Source organism: Cynocephalus volans, chromosome 10 (genome assembly GCF_027409185.1).
Source record: "Cynocephalus volans isolate mCynVol1 chromosome 10, mCynVol1.pri, whole genome shotgun sequence".
NCBI lineage: Eukaryota > Metazoa > Chordata > Mammalia > Dermoptera > Cynocephalidae > Cynocephalus > Cynocephalus volans.
The window spans coordinates 36,282,721-36,308,538 of NC_084469.1; the positions used below are offsets into that span (position 1 = coordinate 36,282,721).

General features: G+C 51.9%; 1 protein-coding gene across 2 annotated transcripts in view; it reads left to right on the forward strand.

Moving 5' to 3' along the window:
• The window catches only part of NTN1 (netrin 1), a 184,325-nt gene that overhangs the window by 128,537 nt on the left and 29,970 nt on the right, over positions 1-25,818 (forward strand). For both annotated transcript variants that reach the window (XM_063110824.1, XM_063110823.1), the window contains exons 4-5: positions 6,752-6,901; positions 9,132-9,185. In XM_063110824.1, the coding sequence (XP_062966894.1) occupies positions 6,752-6,901; positions 9,132-9,185 (204 nt within the window). The remainder of the gene's footprint in view (positions 1-6,751; positions 6,902-9,131; positions 9,186-25,818) is intronic.

Genomic DNA, 25,818 nt, shown 5'->3' on the forward strand with positions numbered 1-25,818 from the left:
AATACTGCTCAGCACCGAAAATGAGTGAACTGTTGACTCACTCAACAATGTGAATGAATCTCAAATGCACGTGACTAAGTGAAAAAGGGAAATCTTAAAAGATGACATACTGTACAATCCTGGAATAAGACATTCTGAAAAAAGGTGAAACTATAGGGACAGACGCCAGATCAGCGCTTGCTCAGGAGTCAGGGTGGGGCGGTGACGCCCAAGGTGGGGCAGAGGGAGTTCTTTGCTGGCCTGTTGTGTGTGCTGACTGTGGTGGTGGTTACAAGAACCTGCTGTATGTGAAAATACCCACAGCACTGTACACCAACAAAAGGAGTGAATTTCACTCTGTGCAAATTAAATAATAACGATGGTGATAATAAGAAACTCCTTTCCTAGGGCTCTCTGACACTGTCTTTGGGCTTCCTTGTTCCCATGTCCTGTACCTCGAAGCTTGACACCGCTTAGAGACCAGGCCCTCTGGGTCAGCATTCTCTCCTCATCTCTGGTGTCTCTGAGTCCCCTTCCCCCATCACTCTGCCCATCCGGTGTCTTCCCTGCCACATTACTTTAGGTCCCCTCAGTCCCAGAATGCCCTGATAGCCTTTGCCAGCTTGCCCATGTTTCTTGGTGGCTGATCCTTCACACCCTGCTTTGGGGAGTGGAGAAGAAACAGGTGCTTGGACATACCTTGGTGCCTGACACCTGTCTTCTCCCCAGTGCCACCTCTAGGGGAGTCCCATCAGGCTCCCTCCATGGACTCGACACACACAAGAGACGTGGGGATGTGGGAAGCCTTCGGATCCTGATTTTCTCTGAAGACATTGACCTTTTCTGTCTCCCTATACCGAGCATTCTGCACTCCTGCCTGACCTCCAGGGCAGCCAGAGATCAGCCTGGCCATGTGGCAGGGCCTGTCCACAGGACCTCACAACCCTGCTTTCTTAGTGGATGGTGTCCAGGTGCACAAAACAGTCTTACTCAAAGCAGAGAAGGATATCTCCCCTAAGCCAGGAGAGCCACAGGCCATGTGCCCTTTGGCGTGAGCTGCAGTCCTTGGCATCCCACGTGGCCTCGTGATTAGCTCCAGGGATCAGGCATCTAGGAGATCCTGGCAAGTTCCTACCTTCGCTGACAACAACGTCCCAGGATTCAGATCAAGGTGGTTTCTCTGCCTAATGCATTCAGGCCTTGTGAGCCCTGGCAAGGGAGCTTTCCCATCAGACGTTGGCAAGGGAGTCTCTAGCACCTGGTGTCCATGCACTTCTTTCCTCAGGACTGGAGCAGAGGGTTTCCCCTGCACGTGGGTGTGGGCGAGGATGGGGCTGCTGATGGGGCAGGGAAGCTCTACTGGCAGGTCTCACTCCTCCGACCTGAGCCAGCCTCCTCACGGGCCTTGGAGCCAGCAGCACCCCCTGCCTGAAGCCTCTCCAGCAACCCTTTTGGAAACGGCCCGTCAGATGGACAGTGTGTGTGAGCTGTGAGAACGGGTGGGAATCAGAGCTGGGAGGGACTCGAGAGATCACGAAAGCCCTGGTAGCTGTTCTGCAAGCCTGCTGGGGTCTCAGGAGCCGTCAGCAACCATGGCCTGCTATGAGAAGCCTTCCCTCCCCCAGCAAAGGTGGCTGCTTCCACAGGAGAGCTGGGGAGTGAAGGTGGACCCCAGGCTCATCGGTTGCATAGCTGGGCAGCCTTCCTTCTCATGAGTCCAGGGCCGGCCTGGGGAGAGCCCCTGGGGAAGTAGATGCTTATCTGATGCTTAGCACAAGTTTATCAGTCAGCTCAGGCTGCCAGAATGAGGTCCCATGAACCGGGTGACTTAAACAACAGACCTTCACTTCTCACGGTTCTGGAGGTCAGAAGTCCAAGATCAAGGTGTCGGCAGGACTGGTTCCTTCTGAGGGCCACGAGGGAGGGATCGGTTCTAGGCCTCTCTCCCTGGCTTGCAGACAGCCGTCCTCTCCCTGTGTCCTCACACGCTCTTCTCTCTGTGTGTCTGTGTCCTAATCTCTGCTGCTTGTAAGGACACCAGTCATGTTGGATGAGGGCCCACCCTGATGACCTCATTTTACTCTAATCACCTCTTCAAAGGCCCTATGTCCAAATATGTCCCATTCTGAGGTACTGAGGGTGAGGACTTCAACATGATCTCAGGGGTGGGGGAGGACACGATCTGGCCCATACACAAGGCCAGGCTGGCTGGTGTCCTTCACGATGGCCACAGGCCCGGGAGATAGACGTCCAAAGTGAGGGTCAGTGCCGCTGCTGTTCTGTCTCCCTGTCTTGCCTGGAGCTGCTCCAGAGGGACTGGTGCCAAGTGGCTCCCCTCGCCCCCGCAGGCACATTCCTGGGGATTGCTGCCATTTCAAGGACCTCCCTGACCCCAAGGGCCCTTGGAACCAAGGTCCTCAGGAAAAGTAGCTAGAGCTCTTGATAGGAGCCCAGGGTGGACTTCCAGAGAGCCACCCTGAAGGTGGCTGTAGTGGGCTGTAGTGGGAGGGGGCCAGGCGCAGGCACACTTCTCTCTGGTGGGGGCTGTGACCTTTGGGATCCAGGACAGAAGTGTCAGAGGGAACAAGGGAAGAATGAAGCTTCTTGGGTACAGGAAGCAGGGATCAGAACCATCTGCCTGCCAGGTCAGCTTTGCCAGGCTCGCAGAGGGCCCTGGGTGCCCTTAACCTACAAACCAAGTCTCAACAAGAAGATTCCGGCACAGGCAGGGGGTTCCAGCACAGGCAGAGCTGTAAGTGGGTGCAATGAGTATGTGCTCTGCCCCATGAGCCCTTTCCCTGCCCTCCCGGCCCAGATGCTGCAAGGACAGCAGCAGTGGGGGTGACAGTCCAACAGCACAGTCTGACACTCTGGGTCCTTTGGAGCCAATTAGAGATGAAGCCTTAGGCTGTTGAGTTGGAAGTGACTCAGTGGGAGTGTAGACCTCCCCTTCAGATGAGCCACCTGTGGGCAGAGAGGGGAAGGCACTGACCCAGGGTCCCTAGCAGGGTGGGGCCACACCTGGCTCTCCTGTCACTCATCTGAATCCATTTGGGACCCTTGAGCTGCCTGTCCCCCTTTGATGACCCTGAGCACGGACAGTCTGGGTTCTCCATGCGCTGGGAGGCTCTCCAGCCCGCGGCGTGCATGGGAAGCCTGATCCTGCCGCGTTCTCAGGGACCCGGGCTTCCGTCTGATCTCACCTTTCTCTTTATGGAAAAAACCTTGGGTAGATTGTTTCCCATGACCAGGTGCCGCTTGCTCCGTGCAGATGGGGTTGACCTTGGAAGCAATTGACCTTCCTCTGAAAAAAAGTGGCCGACTTCCAGGGAAATCGGAGTCACCACACGGCTTCCCGTGGCAGAAGACTGGGACCATGTTCCCAGAGGCGTCAGGGAGGCTCTCTCTGCACCCCCTGCAAAGGAAAAGACCTCCGCTCACCTGACTTCCACATTCTCACTCCACCCCCCGCTCCCCTGCCCAGTGTGGCTCTGTGTGTCTCTGTATGCGAGTGTGTAAGAAACTGTGCATTTGTGTTTGTCTGTGTGTGTGTGGGCGGGGGGAGAAAGAGTTAGCAGGAATCTGTGTGTCTGTGTTTCTGGGTGTGTGTGTGAGAGAGAGTTCGTGGGACTCTGTGTGGGCGTCTGTGTGCATCGGGTGGGGACCACAACAGCATGCCTTTGGCTTTCTCTTCCTAAAGGCCAGGGCCTGAGGCTTCCTTCCTCAGCCTCTCTTCCTTTGACATCACTAGTCAGATTCTCTTTCCCAAGCTATAGAGGAGCCCATTATGGGGACACAGTCACATGTCTACTCCCCTCACACCTTGAAACTCACCCTTCTTTGCATAGAGGGTGAGTGTGGCCATTCCTGTTTACAGGTTTTGGGGAAAGTTCTCACGCTGGGGTCGTGTGGCTGGGAATTGCAAATGAGTGTCATGCACGTCTATCTGAGGATTACATTTGGCCACAAGGGATGGAAACCCCCCTAGCATTGGCTTAAACAGATGAGAACTTGTTTCTGGTTGCAGAATGTACAGTACAGAGGGGGCCATCCAGAGAGGTGAGGAGCCTGGGTGGCACTCCTGGAGATCAGGCCTTGTCCATCTCTCTACACAGTCTCCCTCCTCCTGTGGCTTTCCTTGTGTGTCCGTGGTCTCCTCCTCTGTGCGGTCATTCCAGTTTCCAAGGACTGTTGTGAGGACAATGTGTATGAGAGTGTGAGGATGTGCTCAGGTAGTTTACAGGAGTCCGGATGGGGGTGCTGCTATTGGAGGAGGGCTCAGCCGTGGGTGGAACGAAGCCTGGTGATGGTCACACTGCCCTGGACATGACTGGAGTGGCCTTCTGAGGCTCCCAGCCTTTGGGACCCTGATGACTTCTCTTCCTAGAGCAATGATGTGCTGGTGTCGAAGCCCAGCTGCCTCTGTTAAACCAGACTAATGGGTCGATCTTTGTAGAACCTGAGGAGGAAGGTTTGGAAACCCAGCAGCAAGCATCCGCTCATGTTCAATGAAAGGATAGGCCTTAGGAAGTGCCTGCTGCACAAAAGCAGAGCCGGCACCGCCCAGCCTTTACCCAGGCTGGCCTCCAGCTCCAGCAGACCTCAGCTGGCGCCTGGCTCCTCCCGGCAGCTTGCCAGGCCAGGCTGCTGAGCAGGTCACCAGCTGTGAGGGGCCGCAGGGGAGAACAATGCCCAGTCCTCCTGCCGTTTCCACCCAGAGCCTGCTCTGAGCCAGCCCCTGCCAAGATAAAGATGACCTGGGCCAGTGGTGTGCCCGTGTGTGACTTGGCTCTGGACCTTCAGTGACCAAGCAGCCTGTCATGACTCCCTCCAGCCAAGCCTGAGGAACCAGAGTTATAGGCCCATGGCTGTTTCCTCTGCACCAAGGGGAGACTGTAGTGGTCTGAATGTTAGGATTACCAGCAGGCTTGTGAGCAGGCCCGCATCAGGGGCTTAGGACAGTGGGCTCCTGGGTTGGCCCCATAAGTTCATGCACCAGCTCAGAGAGGCTGCCCGTGCTCAGTCACACTTTCCGTCACAGGGGTGGGTTGAAGAGGCCATAGGGAAAGGTCAAAGGCCCTCTCCCACCATCCCGCCCTCCGCATCGTCAACCTCAGTGCACCCCCATGTGCTGTCAAGGTTGGGTCTTTTCTTACTACTGAGTAAAACTAAAACAAACAACAGGGAATGAACTTGAACGAAGGGTAGATGTAAGAAGACAGTTTCCTAACAGGAGGCATTACTCCTGTCTACAAGAGGCACGATTGGGACTGTACTGTTACCTCGCTTGGCTACTGAGGGTGAGGACCCGCAAGATGGCGGATGGTCCCCCAGGCTGCCCTTGGAGCCGGGGCCTGTGCCCTGCCCACCCCCACCCTGACGGGGGCCCCGACGGCCACCCCTCTCCCTGTGTTTCCAGAAGCTTCTGCATGTCCAGACACAACTCCAGCACACAGTTCTTCACATTCTTCTCCTTTCTGCTGTCCTGTCTTCTCTTCCTGACCCTCCTCGGCAGCCACTGCAGGCCGCAGCTGGGTGGGAGAGGCCATGTTTTCATCTGCAGGCTCATGCCCTCAGGCCACCCGGTGCTTGCTGGGGAGATTCTAATCTGGTTCCATTTTTTGGATGTTTTTGTCCCATTTGGGGTAGAAAAGCACAGCAGCTTGTGGTGCCGATTGAAATTGCCGCAGGCTGCCTGCCTGCACACGCTCTGGGGCCTCTCGGGCTCCCTGGGGAAGGGCTTGGCAGAGCTTTGCCTTCCTCAACCTGTCTTCCCCTTCTCCACCCACATGTGACCCCACTGGGGTAAGACAGGCAGGATTTAGCGGGAATCCTGGTGTCCTGCACCTGCTGCTGTAGTTGTTCTGGCCCAGAGCATCTGGTATTGCTGGAGATGTCCCCCAAGGCCCTCTGGCTGCTCTGTCACTGGGACTGGGTCCTTAGAACCCAGCAAGGGAGCCTCCAGGTGCAGCGGGACAGGGTGGGCAAGCCCAGCTCTCCACCCCTCTCAGAACCAGGAGGAGGGGCTGGGGCCTGCTCGGCAGTGTAGCCACTGCTGACCTTGCCGCGCCTCCCAGCTTGGCCATTCCCGTCCTGGGAGGCCCTGGGAGTTTCCTTTACCTCTCCAGTCTTTGCACGTATAATCAGGCTTTAAAACTAAATTATCACCGTGACCCCTTTCAGTGCTGCAGTTTATGGGTTTGGTGACCCAGAAGCCTGAGCCTCAGACCGCCTGGCTGCAAGGCAGGGTGGGGGCGGCAGCCTGGGGCCGCACCTCCCTTACCACTCCCTGTGACCTGGCAGACTGCACGGCTGGCTTCCTCGGCCTCTAGCCCCATTCCTTCCACCTCAGGGCAACTTGGGGGGCTGGGGCTGGCCGAGGGCAGAGAGCAAAAGCACATAAACTTCTGCTGTCCCAGGAAGGTGTGCCTCCAGACGCTGGCTACTCCACGTACGCCTGAGCAGGACCATGGGCTTTGCATTCCTGAAAACATATTTTCATCTAGACCTTCCTCCTGGGGCTTCGGAAGGGCTCCCCACCTTCACTTTGCTGCTGCCAAACAGTCCTTTCAAGTTGGTCCATTCTGATTTTGATTCCCCATTTCTGAGCAGGCGGGTGGCCAGTAACGGAGCTTCTGGAATGTATGTGGGCTTGGCTGGGCCTGCCCCCCCATCCCTGCTGTTCCCCTGGGTAGGGAGGGGCCTGAGAGCAGGGTGTGTGCTGTCCCCCCACCGCCCCCACCTCTGACCCCCTGTTGTGTGTTCTTCACAGCCTGTGATTGCCACCCCGTGGGCGCTGCTGGCAAAACCTGCAACCAAACCACTGGCCAGTGTCCCTGCAAGGACGGTGTGACAGGCATCACCTGCAACCGCTGCGCCAAAGGCTACCAGCAGAGCCGCTCGCCCATTGCCCCCTGCATCAGTATGTGCAGTCTATGTGCCTGGGGGGCGGGTGGCGGTTGGGGGGTGCTGGTCACTAGCATCCAGGGGATTTGGTGCATCACTGCTTCCAGGGCTTGGTGCTCGGCGAGTCCCTGTGGGAGACCCACCAGCCACTCTCCTCGGCACAGGGCCCATTCCCACATTCTACCTTGACCCTGGACCTGGGGTGGGCCCGTATGAGGGGCTGCTGCTACTGCTGCAGGAATCGCAGTATTTCCCCTGTCCCCAGTGGATTCAGAACAGAAAGGACTGAAAGCCCAGAGTCTCTGAGACTAGCTGGGCAGGGCTCCCATGCACGGCACCATGGCCCTCATAAAGGATGATAGCACCCCTGCCAGGTCCAAGGTGTCCTGTCTAGCCAGCCATTAGCCCCTGAGTTGCTGGAACATGGGTAGGGATGAGCAGGATGGCAGGGGTCACTCAGGGGCCTTGGCTCAGAAGGGTTTCAATATTTTACAACTGGTACGGTCACATTGATGTTACGAGCGGAGAGTTAGTCCCAGTTGGAAAGTCAAGCCTGGTTGAGAGCCAGCCCCCTGGCCTCAGCCTTGTTGATTCCTTGTGCAGGGCTGACCTAAGCCAAGACAGAAGGGAGGAGACAGCACGAATCCCAGCGAACAAGACAGACCCCAGGGACAATGCCTGATTCCCTGGAGAGCGGGGCTTGGCAAACTCTGGCCAGGGGAGTTGGCCCTACCTGTTTTTATATGGCTCACTGGTTTTTACCTTTTTTAAGGGTTGAAACAAAAATCAAAAGAAGAACAGTATTTCATGACACATGAAAATTATCTGAAATTCAAAGCCCAGTCTCCATTCTTAAAGTTTTATTGGAGTACAGCTACATCCCCTCATTTACCTGTTGTCCACGGCTGCTTTTATGCTGTAACAACAGAGTTGAGTTGAGACCAGGTGGCCCACAGAGCCTAAGGTATTTGCTACATGGCCCTTCTCAGAAGTCAGCTCACCTGTTTTAGACATTTTCAGACTGAGGCTATTGGGCAGTGCGGCTCTGTGGCCATTGGCCCCCGCCCCATTTGTGGGCTGGCAGAATTAGACTGAGCCATTCAGATGTTGCCTCCAGATTGTTTCTGCAGGGACCAGGTGGCTTTTTAGGGCCAAGAAAGGGCCTGGTACAGGGTGCAGCTTCCTCATGAGCCTCTGTGACAGGGTGCATTTGGGTTGTTGCTGCTGCTAAAATCACCCGAGAGCAAGACTCCAAGTTGAAGGTTGTGTCCTGCTCCCTTCTTCCTAAAGGTGCAGAGGCTGCCTCCTTCAGGTGCCTCTCAGATGTGTCTCTGGCCTGAGTATTCCATCCTGATCCACCAAGCCTCAGGTCCTCGCCCATCAGGAATCTGGGGGTTAGAGGGAGCTCTTACCCGAGAGAGTCACGTATCGGCTAGAGTCCGTGAGGTTCGTGGTCACTCGCCAGGGGAAGTGAGTCCCTGCCCTGCAGGTACTTTTGGTCCAGGGTTTGGCCTTGTCCAGAAAGAGGAAGCCCGAGCTTCAGTGCCTGGCAGCTGAATTGATGAACAGCAGAGACTGGCTAATACTCTACCATTTTTGAGTAGAGGGTCGCATCCAGGATATAGTAAGAACTCACTGCTATTTGGGGTAGGAAGAAAATAATCAAAATAGAGCACATGCCCTTATCCTGCCCTTTGGTCTTCTGTACACTCAGTCCCATGTGCCCACTAAGAAAATGCCTTCACTTGTGAGATATGAGCCCTGGGGAACCCGGGCCAGGGCTGCAGACACGTCTCTGCACATGTGAGAAACCTCCCTCTGGGCAGTTTCCAGCCCCTCCCATGCCAGCCCTGCCACCCATGGATTGAGGTCAGAGGCAAGCAGGCCCCACGTAGTGATATGATGATGAACAGAGAGGCCTGGGGAAGCCCCGCAAACCATGGCACCCGAGTGAGACGCACACAGCTGGCCCGGGAACACGAGCAGCTGCCAGCTGGCTCCTACCTTCTCTTCACGACGTTCTTCTGCAACACCTGGGAGGACAGACATCCCCACCTGGAGACCAGTGCCATGTGCTTGGGGTCCCTGCCAGCTCTCTGCTACCCCCTGCATGCCGAGTGGGAAAGGGGAAGCAGGTTTCCAGGAATGTTGGGAGGAGTCTGTGCTGGGGTCCTTGTCCTTCTAAGGTTGAAAATAACGTCTTCTCACCTTGTCTTCTCTTCCTCCCTGTCCTGAACCTCACAAAGAGATCCCTGTAGCACCGCCGACCACTGCGGCCAGCAGCGTGGAAGAGCCTGAAGGTAAACTGTCCCCTTAGATCTCAGTTCTCGCTTTTGCTGTGTGGTGGGGGGGGGAAGGGGGGTGGAGAGGAGGGGGGATTAGAAGGCCCAGACTCCTCCGTAACCACCATCTGGGCTCTCGGTGTGAGTGGTGCCCCCTGGTACTTTTCTGTGACTTCCCTTCTGAGAATAAAATAGAGGAGGTTTTAATGGGGCCTCTGTCCCAAGCCCGGAAGCTTAGAAATTGAGCTGGTCCTACTTGTACACCAAAGTTAAGAAGCTGCCTGGCAGCCCCACACCTTCCGACCTGGGGGCATGGAACTCCTCCCTGGAGCTGCAGGGAAGAAAGAAGTGCTGGGGATGGAAAAGGAGCTCTTGGACACAGGGGTCCACAAACAGAATTCAGGGGGGCCGTGCGCTGGGATGGGAAGAGACCCACATCTTCACTTTCATTCACCTCTAATTGAAAATTCAGCATTTCCTCCATGATGGAGCTACATACCACAGCAGCCAGCAGTGCCTGTCACTCGGTCACAGGTAGAAATCACAGCTGTTTTCACATCACATTATAGTTGGTGTCTACCATGAAATACTGTCTATGCACATTACTGCTTCAGAATTACAGAAGTTGCTAGACCAGCTGCTAGATCCTGATTTATAATCATTAATAAAGAAGCATACACATAACGTAACGGTACTGTCAATCTGGGTTTTAAAAGATATTTGGATAACTGTACTTGGGTATTATCAATTTCCTTTATAGTCTATGCATTTTATTTGAGGATTGAAAAATATTATTCTGAGAAAGGGTCCATGGGCTTCACCACTCCTTGGCATGCGAAAGGCTGTCTGTCCCTGGCTTTGAGCACACAGAGGGCACGGAGCCCGGCTGCATGGGGTGTCCTGCTGAGAGCAGTACAAGCTGTCCCCAGCATCCTGGTCACACAGGGCTTTTGTGCACTGGTACTTGGAGTAGGAGTGGGAATGGGGGGCAGACAGAGTGACAGTGGGGGCCCCAGCACGGACATTTGTGCAGGCTCTGGGGACCCTGGCCCTCTCCATACAGGTCTGTAGGGAGGTGGGGGAAGCTTGTGAAACCCACATGGTTGCCTGGATATTTTGGAATAAAGACTCTGGATTTGGGGAAGTATTGGCAGTGCCTGGGAACTTGAGAGCAAACAGACTCAGAACTTGTACATGCGCAGTCCACAGACAGCCCTCGTGCAGGTCAGGACAGAACGCGTGGCCCGGGTACCGGAGGCTGCCCTGGGGAAGGCAAAGAGAGTTTGGTCTGGGGTCGTTTGCAGAGTCTTCAGGTGCCTTTGGTTGAGCCACGTGCAGGGGATGGCAGGGTGACAGAGCTGAGGTGGGAATGAGGAGGCGCTGTCACAGCACAACTCCAGGGAACATCCTGCTCTAGGGGAGAACAGTTTTGAAGCTAGAAGACACTTGATTGGAGACTCCATTCTTGCTCTCCCTGATGTGCTATCAGTCACGGCCTCACTGGTCATGACCTGGCTGCGTGGGACTCGCCCAGACACGAGCCTCAGGCGGTGCACGTTGTGGGAGCTAGTCCTCTGAGCAGTGGCTGTGGCCACAGCTTGTCCCAGAGGGAGGCAGATCTCTGCCTCTCTCTGTCTCCCTCTTTCTGTCTCCCTCTGTCTGTCTCTCTCTCTGTCCTTCCAATTTTTTAGTCTTTGCAGCTTGAATTTAGGTGTCCTGCAGTGGTTTTGGGCTTTTTTCCATCCAAATCAAAAATGGAAAAATGGGGGGAAAAAGCAGAGGAAGAAAAAACTTGTGAGATTTGTGCATAGTCTACAAGAACCAGGGATGGAGCATTTGAAGTTCTTGGCTCCACCAGACAAGATTCCCGAGGAACTGCTTGGGAACACTGGTGGCATCCTTTCTGGAAAGGTCTTCCTTAGCAGTCCTCGACTGGTTCATTAACTTTTGATTTTGTTACTCTTAATCACCTTTCCTCATTCTGAACCTTTAAAAATAGGACTTAGACTGAAGCAAGCAGTCAGTCAACACTCGTATAAGTACTTTCTTTGCAGAAGGGCTGAGTGAGCAGGTTTGAAGCTTGCAGCGATGCTTGTAGCTTTGGCCAGACCCTTGTTGAACTGCTCTAGGGCTCTCTCCAGAGACCACAAGCCACCCTGGGGACCCAAGTGCCAGACTGTGGGGTCTCCCACCACAGAGGGGCTGGGCTTGCCTCATCTCAGGCACCGGGACGTTGTGGGCAGGAGGCCTATGGAGCAGGAGGAAGCTCGATGCTTCCAAACTTGTCCACTCTTGCAGTGTGTGAATAGGGTAGGCCCCTGTGTGAGGCTGCCTGAGAAGAGCATATTTACTTTTGCCTGCGGAACAGAGGAGAATAAGACGAGAATTTGTTCAGAAAGCTCATGGACATAACCTCACCCTGAACTCATCCCCTTGAAGGGCCAGCTCACTCAGGGAATGTTCTGTACCTGCTCGCTGAGCTAGCTGGTATGCCATCATGGGGAAGGGGACGAGGAACGCGGAGCCCATGGGACATCTGGGGCATCAGAGGCCAGGAGGGAGACAAGCAGGAGGGGAGATAGTGGGGGCCCACCCACTCAAGAAGGGTGTTGTGCCCAAGGCTCTCCCAAGGCACACCGACTTATAGAGATCTCGACACTCGGGCTACACAAAGGACACCTGCTTTCCTTGCCCTCTGTCAACTCAAGGGAAGTTCTTGATTTGCCAGTTGTTTGGTTTTGTGGGGGCCACTTGGTGTGGTGGGAGGAGCACTGGTTTGGAGCCAGGAGACCCAGGGCTGTTCCTTCACTGGCTCCAGGGATGGTGCAGCAGCTTCTCTTTTCTGCCTCCCTTGAGGAATGAAGGGCTGGGGCCGAGGGTCCCCCAGTCCCCCCACCGCCAGCCATCCCTGCCACAGCTCTCTGTCGTGGAAAGTAATGACCTTCTCTCCTGCTAGGGTTTCTTCCTCTTCAGAAATGTCTGCTCTGTCTTAGTTCATTTTCTGTTGCTTGTAGCAGTATACCCGAAATTGGGTCATTTATAAAGAAACAGAATTTATTTCTTACAGTTTTGGGGCTGGGAAGTCCAAGGTCAAGGGGGTGAGAGCTTTCTCCCTGGAAGGGACTCTGTAGAGTCCCGAGGCTGTGCAGGGCATCACATGTGAGAGGGTAAGAGTGTGCTAGCATGCTCTCTTCCTGTTATATAGCCACCAGTTCCACTGCCGTGATAACCTATTAATCCATTAATTCATTAACCTGTTAATCCATGAATGGATTAATCCATTCATGAGGGCAGAGTCCTCACGATCTAGTGACTTCCTAAAGGCCCCACCTCTCAACACTGCTACCTGGGGGTTTAAGCTTCAACATGAATTTTGGAGGGGACATTCAAACCACTCTCCTTCTGCCTCTGGTGATCAGCTTCTCCCATAGTCTCTTGCACAGCGCCAAGGGCAGAGGTGCGCTGGTAAATACTTTACAACTGTCTGGGGCGGGGAAGGACTGATTTATAGCATTGGCCACTTTCCTTGGTGTAAATATTCCCTCTGCAGCCTGGTGAGTTTCAGGCTACCCATATGAAGTCACTGCACGGCCAGTTGGGGAGGTATGTGCCCTATTGGCTCTCAGAGCCTGTGTGAGCGACTCCACCCCACCCCTGCCCCTGGGCCTTCCCCCAGAAGTGGAACAAAGAAATCCAGAGGGAGGAAGGACCACTTTTGCTGGTGAGAAGCTGTTGCTCTTTTGCCGGCCTCCTTCATTTGAAGGGGCACAGCTGCCTTTTGAGTGGAAACTGTCCCCAGGGTTGAGGTCCACGGGACAGGAGCCAGCCAACGCCTGCATTCTCCCCACTTCGCAGCAGGGGTCTTAGGTCCTCTCTCCCAGCCCTGTCTTCTCATCACACTCACCCCATTTGGGGCCCTACACGGTGCCTTTTGCTAACTGCTACAGCCGCCCCAGCCTGGGGGCAGAGGTGGCTTCCAGGGACACCCTTGTAGCCCTTCAGGAGAGCCTATACAGAGAAGTCCATGGAGCCCAGGAGCAGAACCTATACAAGGAGCTCCCACTGAGATGCTACCAGGGAGGTGTCTCGGGAATGGGGGATGACCTCAAAGATGTTATATCTGGTGGCCTCTCAACAGCTCTAGTTTTTCATTGAAGAAAATTGGGTTTATATAGACCTGTAACTTGAATATGCATGGATTGTTCTCATTTTAGGCTTTTGTTTACCAGGATAGGGAATAGGCTGGGTGAGAATGGGAAAGTGAGCTGATAAGACGTGAATGCAGTGCTAAAGAGGTGTTGGGGAGTGGCCAGGAGGGAGGAAAAGGCTAAAATTGGGAGCCTGAGGCCTGAGTTCTGCTTGATGTCTCAGGGTTTCTTCTTCTGCGAAAGGGGATAATGATAACCCTGCCTCATAGGGTTGTTGTGAGGATTAAACGAGATGGTCCAAGTAGAGCCTTTGACTCGGTGGTGGGCCTGTTGCAAGTGCTCAACTAAAAACAATAAAACAACTCGAAAAATACAAACACCACCGTATAACGAGGGATGGAGCCGAGCTAAGGTTCTGCCAGCTTCTGCATCCAGAAAGGTTTTGGGTGAGAATGGGTGGCAAGAGGACAGGTGTGGAGAGTGAGCTTGATGTAAGGCTCTTGACCTTGGGACGTAACAAGCTGGGCTGCCCAGGCAGGGAGCAGTTCAGAGAACTTCTTGGAGGCCACGTCACAGCCTTCCAGCCACTGATGTTAGACCCTGAACCAAGCAGAGAGTGAAAGACTAGAAATCAGTTAAAGGATCAAGTACTTGACTTTACGATGGTCAAAAGGTAGCAACAGCCCAAATGTCCATCCATGGATGAACAGGTAAACAAAATGTGGCATATCCATTCAACGGAATGTCATTCAGCCATAAAAAGAAATGAAGTCCTGATGCGTCCATATGTAACATGGGTGACCCTAGAAAACAGTGTGCTCAGTGAAAGAGGCCAGTCACAAAAGGCCACACGTTGTGTGACCCCATCTGTGTGCAACATCCAGAACAAGAAAATCCAGAGACAGAAAGTAGGTTAGTAGTTGCCGGGGGCTGGGAGAAGGGAGGAGGAATTGGGGGGTGGCTGTTTAATGGGCACAGGCCTTCCTTTTGGGGTGATGGAAAAGTTCTGGAACTAGATGGTGGTGATGGGTTGTGCAACACTGTGAATGGACTTAATGCCACTGGATTGTGCACCTTAAAATGATACATTTTATGTTGTGTGTATTTTGCCACAGTTAAGAAAGAAGCCAAGTGCTTCAGGTCATAGTTAAAAGGTGACATGAATCTGGTTGGCCCGGGACTGGGGTGAGTGGAGACTGCAACTGTGCTGTGAGGACAAGGCCCTGGGGCACAGGCCGCAGTGGGAGCCTTCTGAGGTCAGGGGAGTGTTTCTCAGCTCCCACCATGTCCAAGCAGGAATAGCTCAGCCAGCATGGGGCAGGGGTGGTGGTGGAAGTCCTCTGCTGCTTTCCAGCCATATAGATCTGGGAGCGTGGCTTCCGGTTATGTAGGATAGGTCTGGCTACACAGCCTGCAGCCTCCTTCTCTTCTTGGAGTCATCTGAGAAGGATGTGATCCCTCGAGTCCCACGTAGGGGAGGCTTTAATACTCCTGGTATAGGAGAAAGGGACCTGTGAGGTCCAATGGCAGGACCACTGGTGGGGGTAGGATCACTGACCATGCATGCAGCCCATGCCACTTGGTAAAAGGAGATTGTATTAGTCTGTTTCTGTTGCTTATAACAAAATACCTGAAACTGGGTGATTTTTAAGAAAATGAAATTTATTGCTTCCAGTTTCTGAGGCTCGGTAGTCCAAAATCCAGGGAACACATCTGGTGAGAGCCTTGGTGGTGGCGACAGTGAAGGCAGTATCACATTGTGAAATGGTGGAACAGAGAGGGCAGGGACTAACCTCCACATTCCCTCCTCTTTTGAAGCCCTCCAAACCATAGCCATGACCACCATTTTTAATCCATTCGCTACTGCATGGTCCTATAACCTAATCACTTCTTCAAGGTTCCACCTTTCAATTACCATAATAGGATTTCCCACCCTCTTAACAGTCACAGTGGGGGCCGCGTTTCTAATACATAAAACTTGGGGAACACAACTTAAGCTTCAGTGAGTTTTGGGGGGACATAATTCAATCCACTACAGAGGTCCAATAATTGACCAAGGCACTGGTTTTCAAAGGGTGGTATGAAAGAGGATATTAGGCTGTCCAGGATTGGCTGTTTAGGGAAATGACCAGTGAGGTCATTAACACCATCAGATGAGTATTATCCCAAGAAAAGACTGGACCAGATCCCAGATATAAGATAAATGGATTCTGTCTAAATAAAGAAGGAGACAACACGTATACTGCTTACTCTGTGCTAGGCGCTGTTCTAAATGCTTTGCATTATGAACCGTGTAATCGTCTCTTCCACCCATATGAGGTAGGTACTGTTATTGCCCCATTTTACATAGGAGGAAACTGAGGTACAGAGAGGTTAGTAGGCAGTGTTGGAGGGATTCAGCGAGGCTGCCTGGCCTTAGAGTCTGTGAGTGTGTTGACCACCATGTCATTCAGCCTCTCAGAAGTTATGTTGTTTGGTCAATTTAGGGTGATTTTTTTTTATTCCTGACCGTGTGTGGTAACATCCTACCAGGAGAGAGTGTCCGCTGGGGGATGGACCTGAAACCAAGGAGAGATGGGAGAGCAGCTGGTTAAAAGCCACTGTTTCTTGCAGGTGCCAGTTAAAGGCTATCTTGAGGGCATGACTGGTTGGCTGGCACATGGGGCTGGAGGGACTGAGGCCACTGGTCTGGGCGCAGGAGAACAGTTAGCGGAGCTCTGCTGTCCATTTGCTCACAAGGCAGTGGGTGAGACAACGCAAGTGAGCCAGCCAGAACTGGAAAACGGGGGCATCGTAAAAAAACAGGACAAAACAAGACAAAAAAAACCACTGGCAGGAAATCAGCTGAAAATTGTGAGCTGAACATTATTAGAACTAATAAGAATTCTGGAAGGAGTCATTACAAAATCAGTACACAAAGGGTGTAACTTTTCTTGCATATCAGCAATAACTAGTAACAAAAGAGTGTCACATTGAGTGAAGAGCTGGCTGGCCTGCAGTAAGTGCTCAGTGAACACTTATGATAATGGAAACAAAAATCTCAATTAGAAGGGCAATAAAAATATCAAACATGCAGAAATAAATAGCAATAAAAATAGAATGTATGTAAATAAAAGAATGAAACTTTTCCAAGGGACACTAAAAAAGACCAGAAAAAATGGAGGGTCTTGCTGTGTTCTGAGAGGGCAAATATCAATTCTCCAGAAATAATCTATCAGCTTTGGAAAAATATCAATCCTCCAGAAATAATCTATCAGTTTAGCATATTTGTAGTCAAAAGCCCAGTTGAACAGGACATGATTCTAAAGTTCAGCTAGAAAAATAAATCAGTGAGAACAGCCAAGAATTTTTTTAAAAGAATATTAATGAAGGGTGATTTGCCTTACCAGATATTTAAAAATATTGTAAACAGGATATTTAAATTAGCGTGGTACTGGCTTAGGAATAGAGAAATCACTAAAGTTGAGTAGAAAGTCTGGAAACAGACCCAAAGGTAAACATAAGAACTTAGTATATGGTAAAGCTGTGATTATTAATCAGTGAGGAAAAGGATAAATCAATCCGTAAATGGTGCTGGGAAGAACTGGCCACTTATTTAATAATAATAACAAAATTAAATTTCTACTTCATGCTGTATACCGCCAATGGATTAAAGATTTATATATCTTTAACGAATCTTTAAAAGTACTGGATGAAATATATATAAGTATCAATGTGATCTTGGCCTGAGGAAGGCTTTTTAGACATGAAACCAAAGTCGGAAATCAAAAAAGGAAAGATTTTGAATAGATATAAATGGAAAACTTCTACACTTAAAAAAATCTCTGTAAGCAAAATAAAAGGCAAACTAAAACCTGAGAAAAATATTGTGACGTGGCCCACCAAAGATTCATATCCTCAATAAAGAAAGAACTTTTACAAGTCAATAAGAGAGAGTTGATAATACAAAATCGGGTGGAGAAAATGAACTAGAGATTCTGAGAATTTGTACAAATGGCAATAACCATATGAAGTATTATACTTACTAGTAATCAAGAAATAGTATTAGCAGGAATACCATTTTAAAAATTATTAGATTTTAGAAAATAAAAAGTAATTCCCAGCTTTGAAAAGGGTTGGGGAAACACACACTCACCTGCTCTGGTGGCGGGGAGGGTAACCTGGTACCACTTTTGTGAAGGGTGATTTGGCATCATGTATCAAAAGGTATCTGTGACCCCATCGGTTCACATTTAGAAACTTAGCCTGAGGAAATAGTGATTTAGCTACAAAGATGACTATTGCAAGCATTGTTTATAATAACAAAAGAGGGAAGCAACCTACACGTCTCTCAGTAGGGTTTGAGGTACTCGATGATGACGACGATGTGATGATAATGATGTTGCAGGAGATTATGATGTTCTAGGAGAATATTTAAATGGAAAGATACACTATATTGCCAAGTGGCAAAACAGATTACACAACAGATTACACTTGGAGAGTTAACTTTGACTGGGGGAGAGACTGGTTTATGGAGCATTTCAAATAAATTGTTTCATTACTTTCACATATTTCTTTTTTTTTTTTTTTTTTAAAGATGACCGGTAAGGGGATCTCAACCCTTGGCTTGGTGTTGTCAGCACCACGCTCAGCCAGTGAGCAAACCGGCCATCCCTATATAGGATCCGAACCCGTGGCCTTGGTGTTATCAGCACCGCACTCTACCGAGTGAGCCACGGGCCGGCCTAAAAAGTTACTTTTTTTTTTTGGTCTTTTTCATGACCGGCACTCAGCCAGTGAGTGCACCGGCCAATCCTATATAGGATCCGAACCCGCGGCGGGAGCGTCACCACGCTCCCAGCGCAGCACTCTCCCGAGTGCGCCACGGGCTCGGCCCACTTTCACATATTTCAGTGGTTCTCAACCAGGGGCTGTTCTGTCCCCAGGAGACCTTTGGCCATAGCTGCAGACATTCTTGATTGTCACAACTTGGGGGAGGGTACCACTGGTGGATGGCAGTGGGTGGAGACTGGGGATGCTTCAGCACTCACAACAAAAAATTATCCAGCCCCCAATACTAACAGTGCCAAGGCTGAGAAACCCTGGTATATTTATACGGGATAAAATCCACATGTTCTCTCCAAAAGTATTAAGGAGATGCTGCAGCATTTATAGATGGACCCTGGCTCCTTTATTAGGTACGCATCATGCCGAAATGGTTGCAGCTGAGGATTTAGGAGCTGTGTTGCCTGCAGTCAGTAAGCGTCCCCGTGGGGATCGTGTTTAACCTTTGGTTTGCCCGGTCCTTTTTCCATGGTAAAGTTTAGCTCAACCTGAAATGAAATTTATCCCAAATTTTGAGTTGTACTATAAAATATGTGATTTAACTCATTGTGAAGCTGTTAGGAAAAGTCTGTGTGCAGTAGCAAGAGTAGAATGGTAGGCGACCTTGTCCCCGTCACCTGGACCTAACAATTAACATTTTGCCATATTTGCTTCAGCAATTTTTTTTTTTTTGCTGGAATATTTTTAAAGGAAAGTTTAGACATGATGACGTTCCACCTCTAACTATGTCAGAGTACACACCTCTGCAAAATGAGGACGTTGAGAAGACACCACACCAGTCCATATTCTAAATTTCTTGATTGTCACCCAAATGTCTTGGTTTTCCCACAGGTTTAATTATTAAACATTAGACAGTGATATAACGTGCAAAGCATTATATTTAGGAATCGACTGGGGCCCCAGTCACGGGCCATGTTGGAGGAGACAATGAACGTGAAGCAGCCTGGAACATGGAAAGTGCCGCCCACGTTGGTACACGTCGTCACTGTTGACCTCACTTGCCCTTACAGAAGAGGCAGGGCCATATTGTGCAGGAGCTTAGGCTCATCCCGAGGCTTAGTGGGGCTGTGAGCCCTGAGCTTCCTTCAGGGGAGTGACCCTGAGGAAGAGGCACCTTCACAGCAGAGGGGACAAGGGAGAGAGATAAGGGACCATCTCAAGTCCTTGCCACAGCACTCTGTGGTGGGAGTAGAGGGTGTAGAAGCTAAAACACATTCGGCGATTGTTCAAAGTGTTTAAACCAGGGTTTCTCGACCTTGACATCAGGGCTGGAGAATTCTTTGAGGTGGGGCTGTCCTGCGCACTGTACGATATTGAGCAGTATTCCTGGCCTCCACCCACCAGATGCCAATACCCGCCCTCTGGCCAGTTGTGATAATCACACGTCCCCTGGGGACAGAACAGTCCCTGGTTGAGAACCACTGGGTTACACCTAGATATCTGACATCAGCCCAGTTTGCCAGAACTCTTGTCCCAGAAATGAAACTGGACACTGAACCAAGAGGACACCGGACTCTTCTAGCGAGTGCGACCTGTTCACTCCCCCTGGCTTGAGACCAGACCGATCCCATGAGTACTGGATTGAACCGTATGGAATTGCCAGTATATCGGACCATTTGTGATCCACAAAAATGGCAAATTCATATGGGCCAACTTAATGTGTCCTTCCCCTTAGCCAGGAGACGCTGCTCTGGGCAGCCTGCAGGATCCCCCTTTCCTTGTCTCCGTCTGTCTCCCTGACTCTGCTCTCCTGAGTCTTTCCTCCTGCCTGTCGTTCTGTCCTGGCCCCTCTGCTCCAGCCTGCCTCCCCCTCATTCCCTCACTTTCCCTGGTCTCCTCCTCCCCTCCCCCTTCCTCTTTCTCCCCTTTTTGGGGCCTGCACAAAGGTCTGGGGCAGAGGTCAGGCTGGGGGTGAGCAGGGCTGGGAGGGTGTCAGGGCCTCTGTCACCCCAAGGAGCACAAAGGAGCACATTTGCATGGCGGTCTCAGGCCCCCTTTGTTCCTGGTGCGGGGCCCTCGCAGGTGGAGCTGCACCAGCCTGCGGGAGGATAAAGGATGAGCCGAGGCCGAGGAGCAGCGGGGGCGGAATATTTAGCCCTTTTGGGGAGCTATTCCCACTGGGAACTCAAGGGGGATGGCTGATGGGAACGGGACAAGTGACAGGTTTCAGGGGCAGAGAGGATGGGAGTCCCTGGGATCCCACCCCCATGCCACACAGCTGTCACAGAGACCTTGCTGGTGGAGGGTGGGGGTGCAGACTGCAGAGCTGTGCTGAGGCAAGGGTGGATGCAGAGAGGCTGGGTGGCCCCTGCCCAGAGGTCAGCCTGAAACCCCTCAGGGATTCCTGTAGAGGTCCTGGGCTGGGCTGTGGTGGGAGGGGACATGCAGAGACTGGACTGGGCCACGCACCCCGGCCCGAGGCCCTCAGTGCACAGTCCCTCCCATCCTTACTGCTGTCAGGCTCGCCCAGCAGAACCTCAACAGCCACTGAACTGGGGTGACTGAAGCCCCCTCCAGCCCCAGAGGCAGGGGTTGGGCAGTAGTCACAGTGGTCCCATTGATTACTTAAAATAGTAGTAGTAATAATTAATTATAACAACTACAACTGTCAGTTCAATCCTTTACTTAAGGTCATGGATTTTGCATATTCCACCCCACCACAATTAAGCATCCTGCAAGCCGCTTGATAAGCTCTGGGCCCAGTCTACTCAATGAAATGAAGGAGTTTGGCTCAATGATCTATTGGCCCCCCCCCCCCCAGCTCAAAATCCCTGGGTCCACACTGGGACCCTAGGAGACTGACTGTGGGTCACTCAGACCCCATCCTTCCTCCTGTCATCAGCAGCTGGGCAGGGCCTGGGGGCAGGGGGGTGCAGTTTGCCCTGGGGACACTTTCAGGGCTGTGTTGAGGGACTGTGGGGATTTGGGCCAGGGAGGGGAAGAGAAGAGAAGATCATGGGTTGGGGGCATTGTTTAGGTCACTGGATTGTGGACATAGACCTTCGGAGTTGGAAGGACCAACACGGTGGGAGGCTGGGAGGCTACCAGCTGCCTCCCTTGTGGCTGGCGTGATGCTCAGACTGTTCCCCACCCCCCAGCTGAGCAGGCCTCTCCCTCTGTTCCTAATAAAGCTGTGGGCGTGGCCATGTGAAATAAGCCCCCTGCCTCCCACAAGGCCTGGTTCCAAGATTTGCCTACACAGATCATGGACCTTGTGTCTTTGCCGCCCAGGACAGAGCTTCAGCTTCAGTGAGACCAGTGGATTGGTGTCTCAGGAGGGGCACTGGGGCACTGCCCCCTTCTTGTCCCCTCCTCTGGAGAAGCCAACATCTCCCTAGAGAAGATTGTGACAAATATCATTTGTACTGATTTGTGGTCTCTGCTCAAAAGTAAAGTATACCGTGCAACTGAGGAGAGGAGAGAGGCTTATGTTTGCAGAGACCAGAAAAGCACCAGGGGTCTGAAATGACTTTATTTTGTACAGAGAGGTACCCGGTGGTATGGGCACCTGCTCCAAATGGCTCCCAAGAGCTGACTATGGGCATCTCTTCTCAGCTCTGTGTTCAGGACTTCCTGCTGCTAGTCTGAAATTGGCCTTGGTGAGAACATTTACCCTTCAGAGATTGGCACATTGTATAAATCAAGGCCTTTTTTTCTCCCCCAGAGATCTAGTTGTTAAATAGTATAGTGTTGTCCAGAAGGCATCCTGGGAGCAGAATCCTAGATCTCGATACCAGAAGGAACCTAGAGATGGTCATCTGACCTGGCCTCCCCATTTGACAGATGGGGAGACCGAGGCCCAGGGGAGGATAGTGACTTGCCCTAGGTCATGCAGTGGGTTGATGGCAGAACCGAGGATTCTACTTTCCCGCAGTGCATCAGCAAGCCCTCCTTTCTAGCAGTGCATTGTGGAGAGAAATCAGACACGGGGGCTTGGGAAACATTCCTCCTGCTGAAGAGATTAGAGATTCATGGAATGTTTGGGGCAACAGGTTTGGAGAAAACTGCTTCAAAGTTTTCTTCAGGCCAGGCTGGACCAGGCTTCCCCTGGTTGCCATCGTCCCTCTAACCCTTCCTTGCCCGAGCAGGTGGGACACCTCCTAGTTTCCTGGCCAAGCATTCCTCTGTCCCATGAGGCCACCTCCTTCTGCCCCAGGGTTGGGAAGTCCCACTTCGGCATCTAAAATCCCCCCGAGGCCCATGACGACTTCACAGTAGCTTCTGTCTTCACTGGACGGATAAACTCTGAGGAGCTGGTGACCTCTTTGGGCCTCATGTCCTGGCTCTGGACTTCATCCCAGCCCTCATTCGTCTTGTGGCTAGGAGAAGAGTCGGGATGCCAGACATTCATTTGGGTTATCAGGGGCCCTGGGATCTCCAGTTGGGTTCCCTGGAACCCCAAGGGGCCTGAGATAGGGATTCTGGTGCAGGAGATTTATTGAGGCGGTGCTCTCAGGAGTAACCAGTAAGGGAGGAAGGGGAGTGGGATAGGGCAGAGGACAGCAGGGCCAGCGTGAGGCTGCAGGAGAAGTCTCACCTCAGCCCGATCCCACGGAGCTCTGGAGGGTGAATGGTGCCAAAGAAGTTGTCCCACTTGAAAGCAAAAGGCCTGGGCACTTACATCTGGCCACGTCAGTCTGCCATTGGCTCTGGACAGCCTCCTGTGGGCAGAGGTGTGTGACCTCCCAGACATCTCACAGCAAAGCAGTGTCCATCAGCCAAGGGCAAGCCTTCCGAGAAGGGGGCACGTGTGAGCCCCTAGCAGCCAGCACCCGCAGCAGCCGGGGATGGTGCCTGGGCCCACTAAAGGGACTTTGGCCAGGGTGCCAGCCTCTCTGCTACACTTGATAAGTAATTTGATGGGAAGGGAAGTGTTATGGGGATCTGAGGACTATCTGTGGAGTCTTGTCCACTCTCCAATAGCAATATGTCTCCAATAGAAAGACCTGGTGGTGGTTCTCTGGGGTCCCTTGTCCTCCCACCCCGTCCACTAGTCATCTCTCATACCTCTTCTCTGCCCTGCACACCGCTGCTGCTGCTGCTGCTGCTGCTGCTGTCCTGATTCAAACCCTGTATTGGTCAGGGCAGGCTACATGCCATAACAAACAGCCTCCTAGTCCATTTATTTCTTGCTCACCCAGCAGTCCCGCACAGATGTTCCTGGTTGGATGACTCTCTTCCCAGCAGTGAGGAAGGGCCCAAGTTCCTTCCGTCATGTGGCTCTGCCATCTTCTAGGGCCTCAGTGTCATCACTGGTTTCTCTGCATCATGGGGGACATTTATGGGCTGGGCTTGAAAGTGTCACGTATCACTGTTCCCCTGTCCCATTGGCCAGAGCTCAGTCATATGACCAAACCTAACTGCAAGGGCTGCTGGGTAATGTAGTCTGTATGCCCACAAGGAAAAGGAAATGGTGTTTAGTAACCACGAAGAGTCTTTGCCATAAACCTTTTTTTTTTTTTTTTTTAAATCATTCTCCTGACTTCAGGGGCATCTGTGGCCACCTGTCACCATGGCGCTGCAGTTACTGGCATCAGAAAGCAATGGTGAACTTTGAGGGCCTTTTGTCTGTGTAGGAAGCATTTTTGTCCAGTCTTGGCCCAGGGGTGTGCATCCTGCCTGACAGCTGCCTAGTTTGGGGTTGTAGGCAAACTAAGCAAAGGCAACACTAGGTCCCAAGGCATGATCTCATCAGTACTGGCTTAACCAGCTGAGCTAACCAGCCGGGTGGACTCTACAGGGCTACAAGCATTCTTCTTTTTCATGACCTTCCCAGGGAGCCCCCGCTTAGCTCAGCTGAATCACCCTTTAGTGTTGACAGCAGTTCCAGTCTGTGTCCACCATTGGCACTCACTGGAGAAACGTATAGAGAGCCAACAGGATTCCTATTGGGCCAGCTTTGTTTTCCCTGCTGAACACAAAATCCCCCTGTTCACTGGGAGAGCTGACAAGGAGACCCTGTGGGGCTGGCCTGGTGGGAGCAGCTAGCAGTGAATACAGCGCCTGAACGGCTTCAGCTTATTAAAGGCGAAAACACGGATAACTCTGCCCGCCGAGTGGGCGATAGAATGGAGGACACGGAGCTGTTACAGCGGATTAGCAGCCGCGGACTGATGGAGGCAGGTGCAGCCTTTTCTGCAGTTTGGAAGGGTTTATGAAATACTGATCCTGTGCTCTATAAATCCTTCCCTTGGCCTCCTCTGGGCTATAGGCTAAAATGGGGGATTTCTTGGTCAGCCAGGCTTGGTAATAGCTTTTTTTCTCTGTCCCCTCCAACTCCCAGAATTCCTTGGGAACTCTGATCAGAGGATTTGTGCGTTTGTACCCTTATTTATTTTCTATTCATTCATTCATCAATCACACATTTACCGAGGACTTGTGCTGAGTGCTGGGGTTCCAGAGCTGAGGGCATGGAGCTTTGCTTTCAAGAGACCCGTGGTGTACTGTGCAAGAAAGGCACATACGTAGATGATTGTCATTCAGATTGTTAAGTGCTAACCTAGTCCATACGTGTGAGCGGATGCCCACGTAGCCTCTCGTGGCCTGACTCAGTGGCGGGTATTGCTAGGATCCTTCTGGGTCTTTTGCTGCCCAACTGAATGAAGCCTGAAGTCCAAAGTGGCTTGCTGCCCCTCCAGATGGGCTGCTGTTTCCCAGTGGCACAGATGGCAGACAAGAGAGGATGACACTTAGAGCCAGTGGCATAGTTGGAAATTTGGGGTCCTCAAGCAGAAACTCTACAAATTTGATCTTATGAGGCAGAGTTTGCATCTCGAAAAAGGTTTAGGAGGCTGTAGCAGATATTTCTCTGGTTCTGATGTAGATTTGGTCTCCATGTCTTTTCCTCCCCATCTGTGCTAATCAGACTTCCCCTTCCAGCTAGGGAGCTGATATCTTCAGCAGGCAGAAATCTCTGTCTGTACTCTCTCTAGGGTTTACAGAGCTCATGTCTGCTGCAAGATTCCTGAACTTGTTCTCTGAAAAAAGACTTTGAACTTGTTCTGTGGCTCTAGATTTTCTGGTGAGTGTGTTACTGGGAGGAAGGGAATGAAGTGGGTGGTTTGGACCTCAGGGCTGCCATAAGGCTTGACTTCCAAGGGAGGAGGCACATGAGATCAGAGGGCTCTGAGTTAACCCAGGTCACTGTTCCCCAGCTTCTAACAGGAGATGGTGCTTGTGGGTACCAGGAATAGAACTAAATGGTGTCTCCCACACATATGGCCTCCCTTGTAGGTAAAAGCTGGTTAGTCGTTTGTCCACCAGAATGCTGTGAACTTCCAGCAGCAGGTCAGATGCAGAACTTGGGGATTGCTGGGATCCACAGTGATGCCTGAACTCCTGGGTACGTAATTCTCTTGTTCCAGTTCCTGTGGTCTGTAGATGGTAGGGAGTCAGGGAACATAGGCTCTTAGGGTGCCCTTTAAAACTGAGAGACAAATATGTAGAGCAGTTGGAAATCCTTTGTCTGGGGAGAAAGAAGAGATGGTTAAGAAAACAGAAGACTGGTGTCAGAGATGAACTTGGCGTCTTGTTAATGCCTGGCATGTCCAGGTGAGATGGTGGGCAGGGCAGGGCAGGGCAGGGATGAGGTCCGAGGTTGCCCCTGCTTTCTTAGTGTCCTTCAACTTCTAGGTTCATACCCTGCAGTGGTTTCTGGGGAGGGCAGCTGTGTCTGCCTG